Genomic DNA, 22,110 nt, shown 5'->3' with positions numbered 1-22,110 from the left:
TTTCTGCAGCCCTTGACAAAGCCATTTCTAAATTCCATGTTGATGGAACAAAGATAAATTGTATGTACGTTAGTTAGGTGAGCGATAACATTTTCTAAATAACAGCTCATTAGATCGTTACCTCAGATTGGATAATAGAATGTCATGTGGTCACTATGAAAAGATATTTTTTTTAAATTGTTATAGCAGTGACAAAATGTGCTATCATTTTTAAAATTTAAATTTTAAATTTAATGATGTTTAAAATATGTCATTTGCCAATATATTTAAAAATGCAACTTAAGGGAAATTCCCTTGTCAAGCATGAACGTCATGTGGTCAGTGATGTCACTGCAATGTAAGTGTGATCACCAATCTGAAATCGATACAACACTTATTGTACAGCTAATATTTCTGCAAAATAAGTAGCCTATACTTTCTGTCAGAACATTAAACCAAAATAACTAAAATTTTATCTGAATTGGATAAAAATTCCAGGAGTTATAAGGAATTCACACACACACACAGATGACGGCTTTTATATTAGTAATGTAATAACAACAATTTTTAAAACTTTTAAACTTTTTATTTTCATAAATTAAAAATGTTTTGTATGATACTTACTGCAGAAATCACCTTCATCAGAGCCATCACCACAATCATTTTCTGAATCACATTTCCAAGATTTTGGAATACAACGTCCATTATCACAACTAAATTCTGAAGCTTCACATGTAACATTAACTACAATAAAAGTATGTAATTAATGTAATACATCTTGTTAAATCAATTTTAAAATTACAAAATAAATATATATATAAATACTTTAAACACTTCTTTTATAAAATTTTATAAATTTAAAAATTTCTTACCACACCCTGTCTCATCAGAATAGTCTCCACAGTCATTGTCGGAATCACATTTAAAGTTCTGAGGAACACAACGACCACTACTGCATTGAAATTCTCTTGGACCACAAGTTGTTTCTATAAAATAAAACAAAGTAATAACTTTTCAAGAGAACATCATTAATGCAAACATTATATTATTGTTCTAAATATACTAATTAAAGAATATTTAAATTAAAAACTTTTCAACCACAACTATGTATTAAACAAAACTTACACATGTATGTACAAAAGAATAATAAAATAAATAGTTATAAACTATAATCTAAATAAGCATTTCTTATAAATATATAGCATTTAATATATATATATTAATATTTTAAATATTAAATGCAAAAATATATCAAGTAAATACTGTATTTCTGCACAAATAAGAGTATGCGCTTATATATGAAAATTTTAAGTGAAAATGCTGTTATAAGTGAAGCAAGATTGAAATACAATCCTGTTTTACTTATAAAAGCATATCTTGAAATATAAGAGCATGCATTTATGTGTATGAGCTTGTTTTGGCTTATAAGAGCATTGCACTGCTAAGTTAATTAAATATAAGTGTACTGGGTACTGATACAGTAAGTATTCAGTGGCATCTCTGTGGTACCATTAAAAAAATAATAAATGCCTCCAATACTATGAAAGAATTTTTATGTTATTTATGGAATATTAATATAAAGCCAATTTTGTCCCATCTATAAGAATGCTTTTACATGTGCAGAAATTTAATATATTGAGAAAATTCAGTTTTCAAACATTTTCTCCATATATTTTATTGTTAGTTGGTATATCTGAAATATTTCATACTTTTATTTTTTTTCTTTTCAATTTACTTTTCAGTATAGCTCAGAAAGCATCCTACATCTTATATAATATTTTAGAAATATCTTTTTAGTATATAAAATAAAATAATAAAAGTTTTAAATGCAGATATCACACATCAGCATAGCAAAATTATAAAATAACTAGCATATGAGCCTGGTGTTGCTCAAATAAAAAATAACAACAAAGATTAAGATTATTAGATTATTTCATATTTCTAACACTTCTATTATATTAAAGTATTTGATTTATATTTACAAAGGTTATCTTACATAAGGGTAAAATGTGTTAGATTGGTCACACAAAGTGACTAATCTAACATATTTTAAAAATTCTTTAAATTGTGTACAATAAAGGAATAAAGTATTTTTAAAAGATGTTAGATTGGTCACTTAATGTGATAAACTCTTATTTAAGATAAGCTTTGTAAATACAAATGAAATACTATAATATAATAAACATTAAAATGAAAGCCATATAAAGAGTTTGGTTATTTCAGTCTACCATTGTCATGTTTATTGCAATGCTCAGATGAAACGAAAAGGCATAATTTCATTGATCAAGTAGACACCAATTGATAAAAAATATATCTTAAATATTTTAAGATATATTTTTCCTAACGTTAACTGTAAGAAACTGTACCATTCACAGCTGAATATCAAATAGTAATCTGCCAATGAATCAAATTTGGTGAAATATTTAAACTCAACATCCTCAAAACACATTTTGTGCTGGCTGCTAACTTTATTATTATGTAATTTTCCTATTCAAATGCCACCTTACTGCTGGTCTGCTAGAAAGAAGAGACTGTTGTGGGAGTTGAAGTAATTCGACCAAAAGTAGTTGTTGGCCTCTTCCTGGAAGAGAGAATGGTCAACAACTACTAATTAATACTAGTCTACTATTAATATTTGAAAACTGATCGGTGTTGGATAGATTATGATGGCCCTACATGTGATGGAAGTTACTAACCTTAATGTCAGAAAGATTTCATATGACTTGTTTAACTAAAGAAAATTTTGTAAAAATGCAAGAATAATTGCGTTTATGTATGAATAAAATGTTGATACTTTTTGAACATATTGTATAAACTATGTAGAGAATATATTCTCATAAATATCACATTTATAAAAAAAATTATTGGGCTGCAATTAGAAAAAATTGTAGACCTTTAAATTCCATCTGCCCTCTACCTGTCTGTCTACATGCCATCCTTCCTTAATCTCAAGAAAGGAGTTAGATAGATGAAAGTTGAGACCACATATGGAAAGAAGCTTAGAGGCAAGAGGCCCAGATTAACTATATATGAACTTCCAGTTTTGACTGGAAGTCACATTACAAAATTTTTCCCTAAACAGACTTAAGATAGATAACTGGCATGACTATTGCTAACAGCAAAAGTATAATATACAGGGGCAAGATACCACTAAAAGAACTGAGAACACTGTGACGAAAACTTGCAACTTGGCATTGAGACAATGTTACAATAAATAATTGCTCATTAGAATTAGTTTTGTTTATTTGGTTATAATAACATGACACATACGCAATCTGCCAAGGGGAATGCATTCCAGGAAGACTTTTATGGGAAGCTGGACCTTATTTAAATGTTACTAATGTGAAGAAAACCTGGGAAATTCCATGTGGCGTTGCCCATTGGCCAATATCTGAACTCATGACACTAACTACCAGTGTTCAGTGGTTTTATCCACTCAGTTACTGAAAGGCACTTATTAGAATTAAGAAAGTGCTGATCAGAAATAAAAATCCCAAGTTGTTAAATGGGAAAATTAAATACTTATATACTTACTATAGACTTTTCACAGAGTAACACTTTTGATTCCACTCAGACAAGAGTGCTATATGCTACCTTGTCACAGTAATTTAGTGAATACAATATATATTTTTTAAAATTATATCCTTTTTTTGTAAGCATCATATTTAGTTTATTTTCTTAAATTTTTTGCCAATAGATGGCACTTTGTGTAAAGCCAGCAAATTGAATGTAGATAGAAATTAATTGATTTATAGAAAATCAATTGATATTTTAGGGTGAAATGTATGACATTATATAAGTTAGAAGTATGTGAACGTAACTGCCGAGTTTTGTATCTATTGATCAAACAGTTTGTTTGTTTATACAGCAAACAAACAAACATCTTCACTTATATAAGTAAAAATTAAAAACATAATTAGAATACAATATTTATAAAAATAATATGACAGTATAATACTTACGGGTACAATTTTTCATTTCATCAGAATTATCAAGACAATCATCATCACCATCACAGACCCAAGTTTTAGGGATGCATCTTTGATTATCACAGGTAAAATCCCATGCATTTGGACAACTTTGAACTGGTGGTTCAGCATTAGGATCAGCAATACAGGTTTTGCTATCATTAGCTAATTTTTCTCCATAAGGACATCCACATTGCACTCTCAAATCTGGACCCTGAGTACTATTTGTTGGTATTGAGAAGCAGAATTTCTGACAATTGCCATTATTAGATTGACAGGGATGACGACCTATTTAAAAAAAACAAAGAAAAATGTGCACAATTAGCAAGTATTGTTAATAATTCACTTGAAAAATAAACAGAATTTAAAAATATGTTTATGAAACTTTTCTTGGCTCTAAACATATTACATTCTATGAAGATTAAAACCAAATTGTTGTAGTTATGAAAAATAAAAACATTATATCTTTATAACGTTTTCATTTTTCATTAATACCATTAATTAATATCATATCTTAATACATAATATTAAACACAATTTAACAGCAAAATATCTTAATGAAAATTATTTGAATATCTTTAATATATTTACTGTCAATTTTTTGATTATCTCGACTATAAACTTTAATGCCATATAAACGACTCCCTTCTTCGACGGAGGCAACAATTTTTTCATGTTCTCCAGTTTCTTTATTCATGCGAAGTATAGCATCTAGTCTCCAATCAGTCACAAAAAGCCATTCTATAAAAAAATAAAATATATAATATAAAATACAAATTATTGAATCAAAAATAAATAATTCGTTATCAAATAATTTTTAATATCAATGAAAAAGCTCTTCATACAAATATTAACTTTTACTACTATAACTCAAGCTGAAAAAAAACCTTAAAAAATGCCACAAAACAAGTTTTATAAAGGATTTTTATACAAAAATTCATTAAGCTAAAAAATTCAAAAATTCTAGAACTTAAATATAACATGTCATTCTATATAAAGAATCCATTGATGAATACAACAGCTTATTGAATATTAGAAAAGAAAAAAGTCCCTATCCTTGAGAAATAATATAAATTATCCTCAGCCAACATGCAAAAACAGCATAATTAATTGTTGAAAGAGTAAACTGATAGAATTTTGCTAATGTCAACTTCCCAAGTTAATTAATAAAAATTCAATTATATCTTCAATTAATCTTCCTCAGAATCTTTATAAATTAATTGAAAAATAAAACAGTCTCTTTTTAACACAGAAAGTAAATAAATAAATATATTTACATTTTAATGCATGCATAATTTATTTATTTATTACAAGTATTTAAAAAAATAAATTACAAATAATCAAATGCAAGTAAATTATTTTGTAAACTTTTAAACGAATTCATAGAAATATATTTACCTCCAAAAATTACTAATGAAAATGGATGTTTTATTCTTGGTGAATTAATAGTTCTTACATCTGTACCATCAAGATTGGCATGTTGTATATGATCTAGAAGTGCATCACACCAATACAATCTATCTCGACTGAAATCAATACTTAATCCATTGGGCCATCCAAGCAAAACACCTCTAAAAACCATTACATTGCTTCCATCTAAATGTGCTCTGCTAATATTTGCAGGTCGATCCCACTCGGAGAAAAATACATATCTAAAAAAATTCAATTTTAAACATAAGACATATAAATGAAATATTAAATATTAATTTTTCTAATACATTTAGAACAATTATATATTTCTTCTAATTGTAAATATACAAAATATTAAACAATGATTAATATTAAATAATATCCAATAAACAGAAACATTTATTTCTTTATCTATATATATAATCGAGACGAGTTGATAGATAATGATGATATGATAATGATATGATAATAATAATAATAATAATCAGCGCAGAGCCCAAACGGTTAGGAGTTGAAAGTTGAAATTTGGTACACAGTTAGGGTACATTCACGAAAACGCACACTAAGAAGGGATTTTTCGAAATTCTTCTCCACGGGGGAGAGGGACAGGATTGAAGCTTCTATATACATTATCGAGACGTGCCTAAACGGTTAGGAGTTGAAAGTTGAAATTTGGTACGCAGTTAGGGTACGTCACGAGAACGCATACTAAGAAGGGATTTTTCGAAATTCCTCCCCACGGGGGAGAGGGACAGGATTAAGTCTTAACACTTCCATCAACAATGGAAGTGTTAAGTAACAATGGAAGTGTGAAGCAACAATGGAAGTATGAAGTAATAATGGAAGTGTCAACAATGGAAGTGTTAACAATGGAAGTGTTACGTAACAATGGAAATGTTAAGAGCCCAAACGGTTAAGAGTAGAAAGTTGGAATTTTGTACATAGTTACGGTACGTCATAAAAACGCACACTAAGAAGGGATTTTTTGAAATTCCTCCCCACGGGGAGAGGGACAGGATTAAGGCTTAACACTTCCATCAACAATGGAAGTGTTAAGTGTCAATAGAAGTGTTAAGTAACAATGGAGAACAAGAGAAGGCGATGTGCAAGATTTACGGGCGCTGGAGGAAAAAAAAAAGTTATATGTTAGAACATATTCGATTTTCAAATTTAAACAGATTAATTCGGTTTTTCTCGACTTTTATTCTTTAGAACATTCGATGAAAATCGAACGATATAATCAGAACACGTCGTGAAAATCGAACAATATTACAATATTCGATTTTCAAATTCGACCTTTTATTAAAAATATTTAGTTTGTTGATGAAATTACTCTTTTTCTTCTGTGACTATAACGTAATAATCTTAATCTTCGCTATCATTACTTTTGCCCGAGCAACGCCGGGCCTATCAGCTAGTATATTTATATATTATTCAAAGCTTACAATTAATTAAAAAGCTATTTTAATAATGGTTTCTCTCTTAACCGCAAATAAATCTTGGATTAACAATGTACATAAAATGCATTATATCAATTTTTGTAGAAGTACAAATTGTGGATTGGTTTAATGTATAAAGTAGTACTTTAATTTATACATTTATGTACTGATATGAGTTTGATAACTTAATTAAAAGATTTTTTAATAGAATAGAGTTGTTCAAACTACTTCATTCTGTAACTGAACATAATATTTTTAGATGTATTTACTAATTATATATCCTCACATAAAATTTTAAAAAATAATGCCTCATATATAATCAACTTATCCATCCATCTCAATTACTTCTGATTACTATGCAAAAATGTGCATATCTGATATTCTTTATAGGTATAAATTGTAAGTTATATATGTGTAGAAGAGTTTTAAATTATATAGTTAATAAAATAATAATAAATACCCTTTATTTGGATGAACAACAATTGCTCTTGGACGTTTTAAATTTTTTAATAATGTACGACGATATTGGAAATTCATTACACTGATGACATTTAATGTTCCTTTACGACTGTCAATATAGTAAAGATTATTGGAAACCCAATCGAGAGCTAAACCTTCAACTCCTTCATTCTGTGATGCCAGAACATTTTCCTTTCCTAAAAATAAAAATACAATTTATTTTTAAGATTGTGTATACCTTACCTAGATTAATATACATATATATATTATATTATAGTGAATATATTATAGTATATTTATATTTGTTTGAGTGAATATTATAGTATTTTTGTGTATGTATGTATGTATGTATATGTATATATATATAAATAAAATAATATTTCACTCTAAACATAATTATGTAAGATTGATCAGCTTAATGTCTAATCAAAACACTGGAGATGATGTTTAAAATATGTTTTAGTAATAAAAATATAGTGAAATCAATATTTGTAAGAATTCAATCACTTTAATTAATATATTATATTATTAAATCAATTAAGTATAAAATTTTATATTTACTTGTTGAATTTATTGTACAGAGTTACAGTGGCACCCTGCTAATCTGGCTCAAATGGAACCGGGCCCAATCTGGATGACCAAAAATCCAGATAATCCAGCAAATTTATTAACAGCATAAATAACACAGTCTAGATATACATTATATTTTATTTATTGCACATTATATATACTTTTATGACAATATTAATAGTATAAAGCAAAAGATATCTACATACAGTATCAGTTCATTGTTTTCTATCAGCTTGTACAGTATACGTACGTAAGTTTCCTGAACATTTGTGTGGGGTAAACTTATCTCCAAGACTATTTTCAAGGTCAACCGATAATTAGGCTTAGCACTCTGCAGGGAAACCAATACACTAATATGAACCAAAGTAATTGTGATATACTGTACTGTACTTATTTTTGTTACCAGATCCTTGGTTATAGAGTTGCAGGTGTTCAAAATTGGCACTAACCCAAGAGAAAATAGTATTCTTACAGCTCCAACATTATACTAATGTACTAGTTAGTTCTTTGATTTTTTTATGTATATAGAATTTTCCATATGTATATCTTTCTTATTCCGGATAAACCAAAGATCCAGATTAATGGTATCCAAATAAACAGGGTTCCGCTGTATTTCTTTACTTGTACTGTATGTCTATAAATCAATATCCAATTGCTTACTTAAGTAACAGTGTACTTCATAGTTATCAGTATTTTAACTGTATTATTAATTTAAAAATCAAGCTTGTGATGTTAGACAATTAATAAATATTTTAAAATCTTAATACAAAAAAGTTAACATGATTATTGCCTTATCAACACAAAAATCATATTTTGAGGTAATTTCTTATTTTGTTCCAATAGTTCAATGAGTTTTCAGAAAAACAAAACTTTTCAGTTTTTTTTTTATTGACACAAATGAAATTACTCATTTGTTTCATACAAAATAATTATGAATTTACAAAAATAATATTTTTTAAAAGTAAAAATTAGCAAACTTACATTTTTAATTCTTTATGGTGTAAAATTAAAAAAAATAAAAATAAACTTTGCCAATGATTATTTTCCAGCAAATGATTCTATATAGTTCTTTTTTTTTTTTAATTAAATTTTGTTAAAATTAAATACACACCTGTCCCATCCGTTTTTATCCTGTATATAACATCAAGAATAACATCTGAATAATAAATATAATTCCTTCTAGCATCAAAATCCAAACCAACAAATCTGGCCGATTTGCTCACAATTGGCACCATAGCATCTGTGCATCTTGTTGTTTTGAAATTCATCAAAGTACCTCGTACAAGTTTTTGTTGTGCATATAATAGAAACTGTTCAACTCCTATTCAAAAATGAATCATAAAATTATACAACTGTTTACTTTCAAAATTTATTTTTTGTATTAGAATTAGTAATTTGAATATGTATTAAAAATATATAATTCTTGTTTTAATTACAAACTAATAACTTACTTTTGCATGCTTGTTCATTTGGAGCAAGTTCATAGCCTATATTGCAGACACAACTATAAGCAATACCAAATCCATCAGCTGCTCTAGTTACAACACACATATGCTGGCAACCACCATTATTAACTCCACAGGGATTAGTTACTATAATTTAAAAATAAATAATTTATCAAAATTCAGAATTTTTAAACTTATATAAATAATTAATTTACCTCTAGGCTGATGAAGTGCATGATAGGGAAATATTGACTTAGGTTCTTTCATTTTACTTCTGTCACGATAAATAACTTTAGCTACATCTGAATTATTGTAAAGGTCTGTTTTTAATACACCCTGTCTTGTGCCATCAGTCCAATATACTTTATCTTCAAACAGAGTTATTTTGCTGGGAGAGGGAACACGTGTACTTCCTCTAATAATAGTCTGCCTAATAGATATAAAAATAATTATAAAAATTTTATTCTGATATAATAATATATAATATTTTAACAATAAATTATGAATAATTCTGTTTATAATATATTTTGTTATGTTTATAATTTTGTTAAAAATAGATATAAAAACTTGCAATATTTTTTTCAGTAAATAAATTATAGTTCAAATCATAAATTTACAGATATTTTGTTTTATTAGTCTGTATCCTTATTCTGGCTAAATGATTTCTGTTATCAGTTTACAAATTTTTTAAAATATAATAAAATGAGATCTAAAAATTTTAAAATTAATACACAGATTTTTAATAAAATAAAATATAGGAACAATTACATTCTTAGAAGAATGTAATCATTCCTATATTTTCTTTATTAGTAATTTTATAATCATAATTATTACAAAAATTATGAACGTATTTACTGTGTAATGTTCATAAAAAATTCCAAGAAATGATGGTATGGATCCAGATATAAAACTTTAAATAAATTATGGAATAATTTAGAGATAAAATTCTTCTTCTATTACTTTTATATAATAAAAGGAAGATTTTTCACTTTTTGAACTTTTATATATATTACTTATAACTTTAATATATGTTCTTTATATTTATTACAATTATTTCAGAAAATTTAAATTTATATTAACTGCAAACAGTTAATGTAAATTTAAATTTTTTATGTAATCAAATCTGTAGTATGAAGAAAAATTATTATTAAACTTTCTGCATAAGAAATAATTGCAAATAGAATATAAATTAAATTAAATAATTCAATAAAATCATTATTAATTTTTATCTTATGTTTATATGTAGCAGCATCTATTATGGTCATTACTATAGATTTGAAAAAATATTATAAAATTGTTGAATAATTCATTAGAAAAACCAATATTTTCAATACATTACAATAATAATACTGATTTAACTCTGAAGAATAAGAATTTTCTATCAAATTTATTACAGATTACAGCAAATTTCAATTTATTTTTGAAAATATCTGAGTTCTGTATTTATTAACTTCTCTAACTCAAACGTTAGAGAAGTTTTATTATATTAAATAAACCATTAAAAAAGTAATTTACACTGCTTTTAAGAACTGAATCCATTATAATTACATGAAAATTTTAATTAAAAAGTAGGAATACTTTATATAAATCAATACAAAATCTGTATGAAGGCAAATTTACTTTACCTTTTCAAATATTACAATGCGAGTGTTATGCATACATAAATATTGTTTAAATGAACAGAGACCTCTTATTCTGCTTCTAATGATATGAATTTATTACATGGTACAAAATAAATTTCTACAATTTTGTCACAAAACATTTTGTTAAATACAAATATATGATACAAATAATAAACTTTATCCATAAGGTAGATATAATGTTTGCATTTGTTAAGGGAAATTGATTTTTTATAATTTTATATATGAAGTATTTTAACATTATATTCAAAAAAAATTTTTTTTCATTTATAATTTTCATTTTACAAAAGCAAAATTGTGTTCCAGAAAATATTAACTCTTACTGTCAGTGTTGTTATTAATAATAATGCCGACAGACAGTGTTAATATTTTCTTAAACTATTTGGATTTGCATGAAGCAATTTTGAAAATGATGTTCCATTAGACAAATATTTTATCAGAAGAAAATGAAATAATTTCATAAGAAACAAAAATTTGCTTTTATTATATCATCAAATATCCATTATTGCTAGCAATAAATTCATAATTTTGTTTTTTGTTAAATAAATCCTTTGTTCTATTTGTCAAATTTTAAAATAAAATTTATTCATTAACCTATAACTGTAAAACTTTGTGGCTTTTATAAATCATTATCACAAAATTACATAAATAATCTAACCAAATACCAAATCATTACAAAAATTGATACTGTAATACCATTATCTTAACTTTTTAAATTAATATGTTGAAAATATAAAATATTTATATAAAATCTTAGCTTTAACATTAATTAAATCATAATAAAATACATAACTTTCCACAATCTTACCTATTTTTACCCTCATAATTTACAGTGGCTATTTGGTCTAATTGTGCATCACACCATATTATTCTTTTTGTAACATAGTCCACAGCTAATCCTGAAGCTTTATATATAAAAGTATCTACAATTGTAATTCTTTGTGTACCATCCATATGTGCACGATCAATATTATCACCATCACTGAAGAACATGTATCTAAAAATGAAAAAGTTTATTCTATTACAACCAGAAATAATCATTTAATAGTATATTCATTTATTTTATTTAAATTATACATTTTTAAGAGAAAACTCTGAATAATAGCTTAAAACATAGCAAATATAATGCTTTCCAAACCTTTAGATTATATTTAGAAAAGAAACTGCCTTATAACAATCATTTAGGTTCACTGAACATTTACTTGTAATTAATATTATAACATTTTTTTTAATCAAATTGTTATTTCTAATAAAATCTTCAATGAAATAATCATATGCATGTTTCCATTAATCAAATTATACTCCATACTTGTAAAATTAAATTCTATATTCTGACTGATCTAAATATATGATATATAAAACATAAAAAAAGAAAATGATCATACAAACTATTGAACATTACAGGAAAGAATACTGAAATGTGTTTGAAAGTATCCAAATATTTTATACAAATAAAAACAGACTATACTAATAAAAAATTTAAAGGAAGTTACATATAAAAGCCATAAAATTATAGTTTTAAAAATTACACCAGCATAAATGTGTGTTAAGAAGTAATGAAAAAAATCAGTATACTGTATTTTAATTCTTAAGCCAGAAAAAATTTTTAATAAAATCTCAAAGAATTTTAAACAAAGTACCAACTTCTTTATAAAAACAATATTGTACTAAATAAGATAATATCAATAACAAGCATGAAGATAAATCAGGAATAGAGAAGATATAACAACAGCTTACCAATTGATATAGCAAAGAAATGAAGGTATTAAATATTTGAAAAAATTTATTTAATATGTTTACTTATTATTAATTAATGTCATTTTATTTAATAATTAAATCATTTATTTTTTCTCAAGTTAAATCACATTTATAATTTTAAATTGATATTTCCAATACACAAATTATACCCAAAGCACAAATCAACTTAAAAATACAAAAATATAAGATAAAAACTAAACAGAAAAGTATTCTATCTCTTGAGAATTACGTTTTTAAAAAATTTTCCAAATTCTCTAATTATCTACATTAGCAGGGCATAGTTTTTCCTATCTTATTTTTAATATAGGATATAATTAAAATGTCCATCTATTAACTTAGATAACTTTCAACAGATATTATAAAGTGTACAATTTTAGTCCAATTGGAAAACCATGCTATTTTATGACTGACTTAGTTTCTCAGTTCTGATGACGATGATGATAATAACAATGATTATTGACTTATTCCAAAACCGTGTCTTCTTTTAATTATTCTTTACTTCACAATTGGGTGCATAGGCAGACACTGGGCAATTTTAACATCACTCTATTTATTCAGGAATATCTTTACACACCAATATGCGTTTCGGGCATATACGCTCCTCTTCTGTTGGCTACATAATCAAATATGAACATGTATTTTCCATATTACAAATTTTTTATAATGGTAAATTACAACATACCTTTTTTCTTTAAGGCATTTAGTAAAGAGGTGCTAACTAATACACATCCTTCTTTTTAAAAATACATATATTTGTAGTTAAAGTTGTAAAGTGTGTAAGAGATTCCTGAATAAAGAGTGATGTCAAAGATGCCCAGTCTCTACCTATGCACCCAGTTGTGAAGTAAATAATAATAATAATAATAATAATGATAATATTATTATTATTATTTTTATATAAGTATAAAGATGTATAACTGAAGAGCAAAACATATGTAAGACATATTACAATATTTATTTATTTTTATTTTTTATTTTCTTGCATTTTTAACTTTTCCTGCCTTGTGGATACTAAGTAATCTTTCTTTCCATACCCGTCATGCAGTCAGCCAGATTCACAATTGGGCAGTTAGCTGGTTAGGAATGAAGCTTAATATATCTAGAACATACAAAAAGTTTATGGGGAGTTAGTTGCTCACTCAGATTTAATCCCAGATTCCCAGAATGGTATGATGACACATGAATTGCCTTAGCTGTCCAGCCATTGACATATTATAATATTTTTTTATATCCATCATGATGAGAATTAAAAATATATATTAATATTTGAAAGTTAATAATTTTCATGTTTATTTATTATTATTTTAAAATAATGTTAAGATATTATTTGAAATATACTGTAAGATGTACGAATATGTAATAACCAATTCTTAACTGTTATAAGCTAAAATGATTCACAACAAACATTTCACATAATAAACATAAAAATTTGAGATATGAAATGCTACATATTTCGAATTTTTTTTTTCATCACATAAAATATTTGGTATATCTGTACAAGCTAGCTCATCTATACCTATATCTATTTGAAGACACAGATTTGAAGGCCAAAAAGATTATTAATATTTATTTAACTGTATGAAATTTTCATCACAAAACTTTTATAAAAAATTAAATTACATTAAAATAATTTCTCAAACATACAGTATTTAGCAAATTTAACAGTTAAAAATGACTAAAAATAATTAAAGTTACCTTCAATCATGCAGTAAATTTTTGACACAAATTGAATATTTCTATTGAATAACTTAGTTTCTTGCCATTCAGTGATTTTACATAATTATTTTCATGTCTTACCCTTCAGTAGGATCCAAGGCAATATCCATGGGAGAACTTAAATTCCTGCTCAGAAGTATAGCGTGACGACTACCATCAAGTTCCATAATATCAATTTTTTGCCCCAGTGCATCACAAATATATAGTTTATTTCCAACCCAATCTACTGCAATTGCAACAGGACTCCATGGAAATGGGACAGTAATATCACCTGGTATCCTTTGCTGTCTCCAGTTATCCAGGCTTACTGAATATATCTGGAAATGAAATTAAACTATTATCCAGTTGATATACTGTATATATAACATTACATTACTCTTATATTGATATATAAAGTAATTCAATATACATTAAAGTTCAGACATAACAAAACTTTAAAAATATTTTATACACATTTCACAACTTGAATAAAAACTAAAACTATGCATTTAATTAGTGTACAAATAGAAAATTTATATAAATGAAAGTTATATAAACAATGAAGTATTTATGCAATACTTCATTATTTAATTTTATGAAAAATTATTATTATTTTTAATATTTATAGCAATTTAATTTATTAATAGATTTAATTCATTAATTTTGAGGTTATATGAAATTTTCAAAACAAAGTTATGACAAATTTTTTAATGGTGACAAATAATGAATCATAATTTAAATTAAAAACAAAATAAACTTGTTAAAAAAGTAAAAATACAAGTATTTAAATACAGAATTCACTCTAACTTCAGCACTGGAGTAAAATTCCTAAGTTTAAGGAAGTGTGAAGAAAAGTATTTATAAAGCAATTCCATAACAATTTTTATTACATTAATGTTTTTGAAATTTTAACAATTAATTATTGTATTATAAGTTTTTTCTTTTTAAAAAGAATAAAATTAATTAAAACTTGTTTATAATTACACTTTAATTGGTTTCAGAATATTTTTATCTTGGTGAAAAACTTAAAAGTTTCATATTAAAGCAAAAATAAATTACCTTTCTTGTGTCTGAATCAGACCAGAATAAAACATTCCGATCATAATGATAATCTAAACCGCTTGCAGCAGTTGTATTTGTAACAATTTCTATTGATAAACCTTCAGCATCTGTTTTGTATATAGCACTATGATGGGCAAAAAATAACCTCATTTCAGAACCTAGAATCAAATTAGTATACAGAACTGTATTAATATGTTATATCTACAAAAAATAATTATTATTAGATATTTCATGGTCAATTATAAACTATATATAATATTTATTTATAATCATTTTAAAATAAGTCTAATTCTAAATACATTAATATAGAGTAATTTTAAGATCAATACAAAAATTAAATATAATTTATTGTATGTTAATAATGGTGATTCACAAATAAATTAATGTCAATTGTCTGTTACTGAAATATATTTTTTTTATAAACTGCAGAAATATTTTTAATTTTTTAATTTTAAGTACATAAATTCATTTTTATAATTTTTTGTAACAAAATAAAAACATTTTATCTGAAAAAATAACCCATATCTACTTAAAAGATACTTACTGTTAGTGGCACGACAATGACGAGGAGGCAAAAGTTCAAAGCCTGCAATACATGAGCATTGATAACTTCCTTGAGTATTAAGACAAAGTTGATCACAATATCCCCATTCAGCACATTCATCTAAGTCTGTTATGAAATGTAAGATATAATGTAAATAATTGATATATATATATATAAACATTTTAAAGCTTTGAATAATTAGTTATAAATAAACTGAATTATTAAGCGTTAGTGATGATTTACCTATACAATATCTTCCAGTATTTTGATCAACTTTCTTTCCTGATGAACAGTAGCATTCTCCACCTTCCAAGGATGCTCTACAACCATATTCACAACCTAAAGTACTACACAGTCTTGATGCTGAATATATATTTACATATATTAAGTTTTCCAACTTGTTTAATGAAATATTATATCAATATTATTAAATACAGTTTTTAGTGTTGTTTCACAAGAAAACTGAAGTACATAATACAGTATATTAAACAAAAATAATATAAATATGAATCCCAAAATCACTTACCTCAATATAAATTAAATGAAATAACACATTTATCATTTTATAATATTTTTTAATAAAGGGCAATCAAATAATTTTTTTTTTTAAATTAAATTGTATTAAATTAAGCTTTTAGCCTTTTCAAATATAAAAATTCAAAACGTAAATTTTGAAACCCAACAAAACTCATAGCATTAATACGTTTTAAATAATAAATAATATAAGTATTTTGACTATTTTCCAAATATAAAACAATACTTTAATAAAATGTTTCATAAAATATTAAATATATTTTTTCAAATTTATATACAAAAATACATTCATATTTATATACAGTATAACCTTCAAATAGCAGACACCATTGGAACCAAGAAGTTTGTCTGCTATTCAAAGATACATGCCAGTAGCCATATTGTATTTTAACCCAGTCATTATAAAGTGAAGAATATGATGAATTACAAAAACAACAAATTTGCATTAAAAATGTGAAAATACCAAAAAGTATAAGTAAAATATATAATTAAAAAGGAAAGAAAGAATATATATATATTTAGTATATTATTTATCTTTTCAGCTGTAAAAATCACATTTTAATTTAATTCTAAATAGTATAGAATACTTTAATTAAACAGAACATAAAAATTATGACAAAATATAAACATTGATTAATTATTAATCATCATCAAAAAAATGGACCTGAATGGAAGTAACAAAAAAGAAAAAATGAAACTATTATTATGAACAGAAGAGTTTAGGCAATGAGAGTTTGAATGTCAAGTGACGAAGACAATTTGCTAGCCACTTCAAGGAGTATGAAATGTATTCAGTATTCTTGAATTTATAACATCATTTATGATTTAAGCGACTAATAAAAATTGATATAGTGATTTGTCAACTTCATAGTTATCAAGTAGGTGTAACTTTTCAAACATTTTTGCTTTTTTCAATAAATGACTTATTAAAAATTATTTTAGCCACCACAAAGCTGTTAAGATCATAAATGATGTCACAAATTTGAGAAAACTGAATATCATCCTACACTTTACAAGTGATCAGCAAATCACCTTCATAACACGATCTTTGAACTTTTCACCAAATAAATGCTGTCTTAACCTTAAAACTGTTTTCTTTTTTTTTGTTATTACTGTACTATAGTTCTTATCGAATGAATGAATAACTTCAGGAAAGTTTATTGTTTCTTGGTACCATTTCCAACAATAAGATAACATTAATGAGTGATAATAAATGGTAATTGACGACTTAACCAGATTAGTCTTCTCTAACAGATAATGAATACTGTTCAGCTTTTACAACCTGTCCTCCTCCCCTACTCCTATTTTAAGCCAGTCTTTATTCAACATCTACAGTCAAAATTCATCCTATGAAAGAGTATTTGAACCAAGTTTTAAAATATTTCATACATTAATTAATTATTTCAGAATATTGTAGGCAGGACCTTCTGCAGGACTAAGGTAGGTTATGGATGACAGCATCAGTTATTTAGAGTCTGATATTTAGAAATGAATATAACATGTCTGCTTGTCGATCTTTAATGGACTGTATAAATATGAAAGAAAACACTTGCAGTTTGATAAAAGTTTAATGCGGTTTGCGGGTCGTTACACAAGAACAAGAAGAAAAAACAATATGGCTGACGTTACTTGGCCGTTACAAAAAACTCTCGTCTCCAAACGTTTTTAACTTATCATTTTTTTCTCACAAAAAATACGGTGGCGCTCGAGGCAGCAACAATGTCCTATTTGAAAGATCTGGGGATTGTAAAAATGTAGAGGTATCCACTATTTGGGAGTATCCGTTAATAAAGGTTTCACTGTAATATATTAGCAGCTTAGCTAGTAACTGCTTTTGACAATCCAATCCCAGAAGCATTCCCTGTCACTTTATAACATTTACCATATATTTTTGTAATTAATAATAATTCTTTATAAAAATTATTAATTTTATATAGTATTTAATCTATGTATCAAAACATTTGATTAAAAAATTTAATAGGAATAAGACAGTGAAAAATAGTGTAATTTAAAATAATGCAAGAAAATGAATAGTTCTAAACTGTTTTAAAGTATGCAAATGATGCATAAAATGTTTTGTTCATGTGTATCATTTTAATCGATAAACATCCAACATTAAATTTTGATGCCTTTTAAACTATAAAGTATTTTTTTATATTTTCGATTTCTCTGGTAACTTAAACATATTTTCACTGAAACATTCACTTTTTTGTAAGAAGTCTGTTTCCACTCAAATATTTCATGTTAAGGAGTGATTTAGTAATGTAGCTTTATATATACAAAATTAATTCCATCATACCTTTATGTTATAAATTTCAAGATTTAAAAATAAAGTTTAAAATGCATTTGTAATGCCTCAAAGAAAAATAAATTATAATATTTAAAATTAAAATTATCATAAAACATTCTTTTACAACATCTAGAAACAAAAAATATTTCAGTCATTTTTCAGAATATATCTATGCTATATATTAAATCTCATTATTGAAGGTAATTTCAGGTTTATGGCCAATACAATTTGAAAAAAGTAATTTCTCTTCATAACAACAAGTGAAAAACTTGACAACAGAAAAATTTAAAAAAAAAAAGAACTAGAGATAATAACTTTATTATCCTTCACTCATACAATTAAGATATAATCTAAGTCTGTATAAACTTTTTTGTTTACTAAATTAGCCAAAAAAATAACTGAAATTAGATTTTAATTGCATTTTTAATAAAAAATATATTTTAAAGCAAAAGTCATCATCCTCTTGTGAAACAATGACATTTTTTCATGTTCTCAATTACTCAAAATTATGAGAAAATAACTGGTTTGTAGAGATACTAGATACTATTAGATGAATTAAGAAAGTAAAATTATTCAAAGAATGAAAAGTTTTCAAATATTTATTATAGTAATAATAAGCATTAACTATGGTTTAAAGTAATTTTTATTTACAATTAAAAAATATTTTTGAAAAAAAATTTTTATTTCCAACAAATCAAAATCGTAATACAAAATGTTTCAAATTGTTACGAAATTTATGAGAAAAAAATATTACAAAAACAGATTTTCATAAAAGTTCTATAAAATTTAATAGTTTATACTAGTAATAATTATAAATCATTCCTAGCTTGTATTCCATTAAAAACTTGTATATTTCATAACAATCTGCTTTTTATATGATAAAGTTGTTAGCCCCAAGCACAATCCCCAATTCAGAGGACCAGTCCTACCTCATTTTGTTTGGTTCATTTTACCATTGACCTGTTTGACTTAGGAGACTATCAGTATTAAAACTACAGCCAGTGTAGTTCTCAGGGTCACTGGGACACACAAGTCCCACCACTATGTCAAGGCAGATAAAGTGTACCTACTTCGATATAGTGATAGTAGGTAGGAATATCCAAGGTACTCAGAGTTTCAAATATCTATGAATCAATCTTACCATAGATAATAGGCCAAGTGATAAAACAGAAGTTAGAGTTAATGCTAGTCATGTGATGTTTGCACTAAACAAAATTCTATGAAAATCAATTTCTCACAATGTAAAAATATATTTGTACAGAACAATGGTTCTTCTGTGGTATTGTACTGTACATACAGTACATAAAACATAGAACTTAGAAGAAGTTTAGAACATAGAGCTGGGGAATGGAGAAACAGAAATTAAAAATGTCTAAAAACAGGATATTCCACAAAATTTTCAGCCTAGTAAAAGCTAATGTAAGCAATGAATGGCAAAGAAAGTATTACTATAAAATATAGAACCTGTATAATAAGATGCTAATCACAAATATTATGAAAGCAAACCATCTCAAATGGGGTGGGGTGGGCGTTAGAAAATGGAAGATGACATAACACTGAAAATAGAACAGACAAAAATAATCTCAGGAAAAAGATATGGAGAAATGCCTAAAAGAAGATTATTAGATAATGATAAAATGAGTCTTGAAAAGCTAGTCAAAGAAGAAAACTGGAGAGTAAAGTTGTTGGACTGCAGTGTCAGGCAATAAATTATACAGACAGACAAGAGCTTACAAACTTTTTAAAGGTTAAAAAGAAAAATGATTAGAAATATCTCACTATAAATTGATTTAACATATAATTTGAACCATAAAATTAAAATATTTTTTGTAAAGTTTATTATTTATAAATCGTGCCAGCAATGAAATCAGAAAATTCAAGCTGGAAATATAATCTATTAAAAAGCTTCTTGCCTGTATCACTAATTTACAAAAAAAATGTTAACTAGAACCAATGAATCAAGCTTATTACACTCTCATCAAATTTAATTGACTCTTTCTTTGTCCAATATTCATTTCAGCCTATATGGCTCTTTTCAATTAGATTTTACAAATTATAATAGCAATCTTCTATTGGAATTAAAATTACTTTTATCAATTGTAAAATCTAATTGAAAAGAGTCATATAGGCTGAAATGAATATACTGGACAAAGAAAGAGTTAATTAAATTTGATGAGAATAAGCTTGATTCATTGGTTCTAGTTAATTATTATTTTGTAAAATTGGAAATATAATGATTTTGAAATATAAGCAACAAGAAGTTCAATATTAAGATAAAATAATTACTCAAATAAAAACTAACTTATTGCTGAAGTATTTCAATTATAGTGCATTGGCTGAAGAATAATTTAAAATCATTTATTTATTTGACTTTCTAATAACCTACATAATTTTTTTGTTACAAAAAATTTTTCATATATTCTTGCATATAAATTTCTTTTTTTTTAAAATAGAATATATATAGCTTCTATAATCTCTTTATTTTAATTTTAAATAAACTCCAATAATAATACTATAACTAAAATCAAAACAATGACATAAAAATGGGATTAACAAAACAAATTTCAGTGTGAAAATGCCTCATATATTAATTTATTATCAATAAAACAATTTCTAGAAAATTTTTTAACTCAATATAATTTCATTAATTTTATTTTAGGTGCAAAGTAATGATATAACACTCTTAAGTTTTTTACAACTATGTAATAATTACTGTAATCAATTGCTACTTACAGCATGCATCTCGTTCATCTGCACCATCCTGGCAATCTTTGTGTCCATCACACATTTTTTCCTTATCAATGCATTGTTTCTCTGTTGGGCAAAGAAATTTGGTATCCGGACAAGTAATGAGAGCTGAAATTAATTCATTTTTAATTTATTAAATTAATTATATTTATACTCTTTTTTCAAAGAAGTCTGATTAATTAATCTATAAACATTATAATACAAATCAATTAAATGATAAAAATATCATTCTCATTATGGTCTCATAAAAACCTAACAGAATCACACGTCAATGTTCCAGCCCATATGCTGTTTAGACTAGATAAACCACTATCTGCAAATTTTAGTCATCAGTACTGATATTTTTCATGAATAATAGGCTTTTAAAACCTTCTTGCCCATATGTCACACAGTTAGCACATTTGCTTTTTTGCTTGTTTGCTTTTCCCACTTTATTTAAGTTCAGAACAGTATGTTCTTGAAGGCTGTGACACTGCAGCATTCTATTCTTACATGGCATACCCACATTTATCTCCTGATTCAACTTTTCCTTCAATGTTATTAAGTTTATTCTTCCAATGTGCCTTAGG

At 25.6% G+C, this 22,110-nt stretch overlaps 1 protein-coding gene across 5 annotated transcripts in view; it reads right to left on the bottom strand.

Moving 5' to 3' along the window:
- Positions 1-22,110, bottom strand: part of mgl (megalin) — a 148,760-nt gene that overhangs the window by 56,882 nt on the left and 69,768 nt on the right. For all 5 annotated transcript variants that reach the window (XM_067285791.1, XM_067285792.1, XM_067285793.1 and 2 more), the window contains 15 exons: positions 21,527-21,649; positions 16,213-16,332; positions 15,970-16,095; positions 15,423-15,583; positions 14,466-14,701; positions 11,719-11,907; positions 9,486-9,700; positions 9,277-9,417; positions 8,937-9,146; positions 7,257-7,452; positions 5,346-5,599; positions 4,539-4,688; positions 3,942-4,235; positions 852-965; positions 604-723 (listed from right to left, as the gene is read on the bottom strand). In XM_067285791.1, coding sequence (XP_067141892.1) covers positions 604-723; positions 852-965; positions 3,942-4,235; positions 4,539-4,688; positions 5,346-5,599; positions 7,257-7,452; positions 8,937-9,146; positions 9,277-9,417; positions 9,486-9,700; positions 11,719-11,907; positions 14,466-14,701; positions 15,423-15,583; positions 15,970-16,095; positions 16,213-16,332; positions 21,527-21,649 — 2,649 coding nt within the window. The remainder of the gene's footprint in view (positions 1-603; positions 724-851; positions 966-3,941; positions 4,236-4,538; positions 4,689-5,345; positions 5,600-7,256; positions 7,453-8,936; positions 9,147-9,276; positions 9,418-9,485; positions 9,701-11,718; positions 11,908-14,465; positions 14,702-15,422; positions 15,584-15,969; positions 16,096-16,212; positions 16,333-21,526; positions 21,650-22,110) is intronic.

The sequence above is a fragment of the Centruroides vittatus genome, unplaced genomic scaffold, assembly GCF_030686945.1.
Source record: "Centruroides vittatus isolate TY-2023 unplaced genomic scaffold, ASM3068694v2 scaffold_3038, whole genome shotgun sequence".
Taxonomy (NCBI): domain Eukaryota; kingdom Metazoa; phylum Arthropoda; class Arachnida; order Scorpiones; family Buthidae; genus Centruroides; species Centruroides vittatus.
This window is presented reverse-complemented; position numbering and strand designations above follow the sequence as displayed.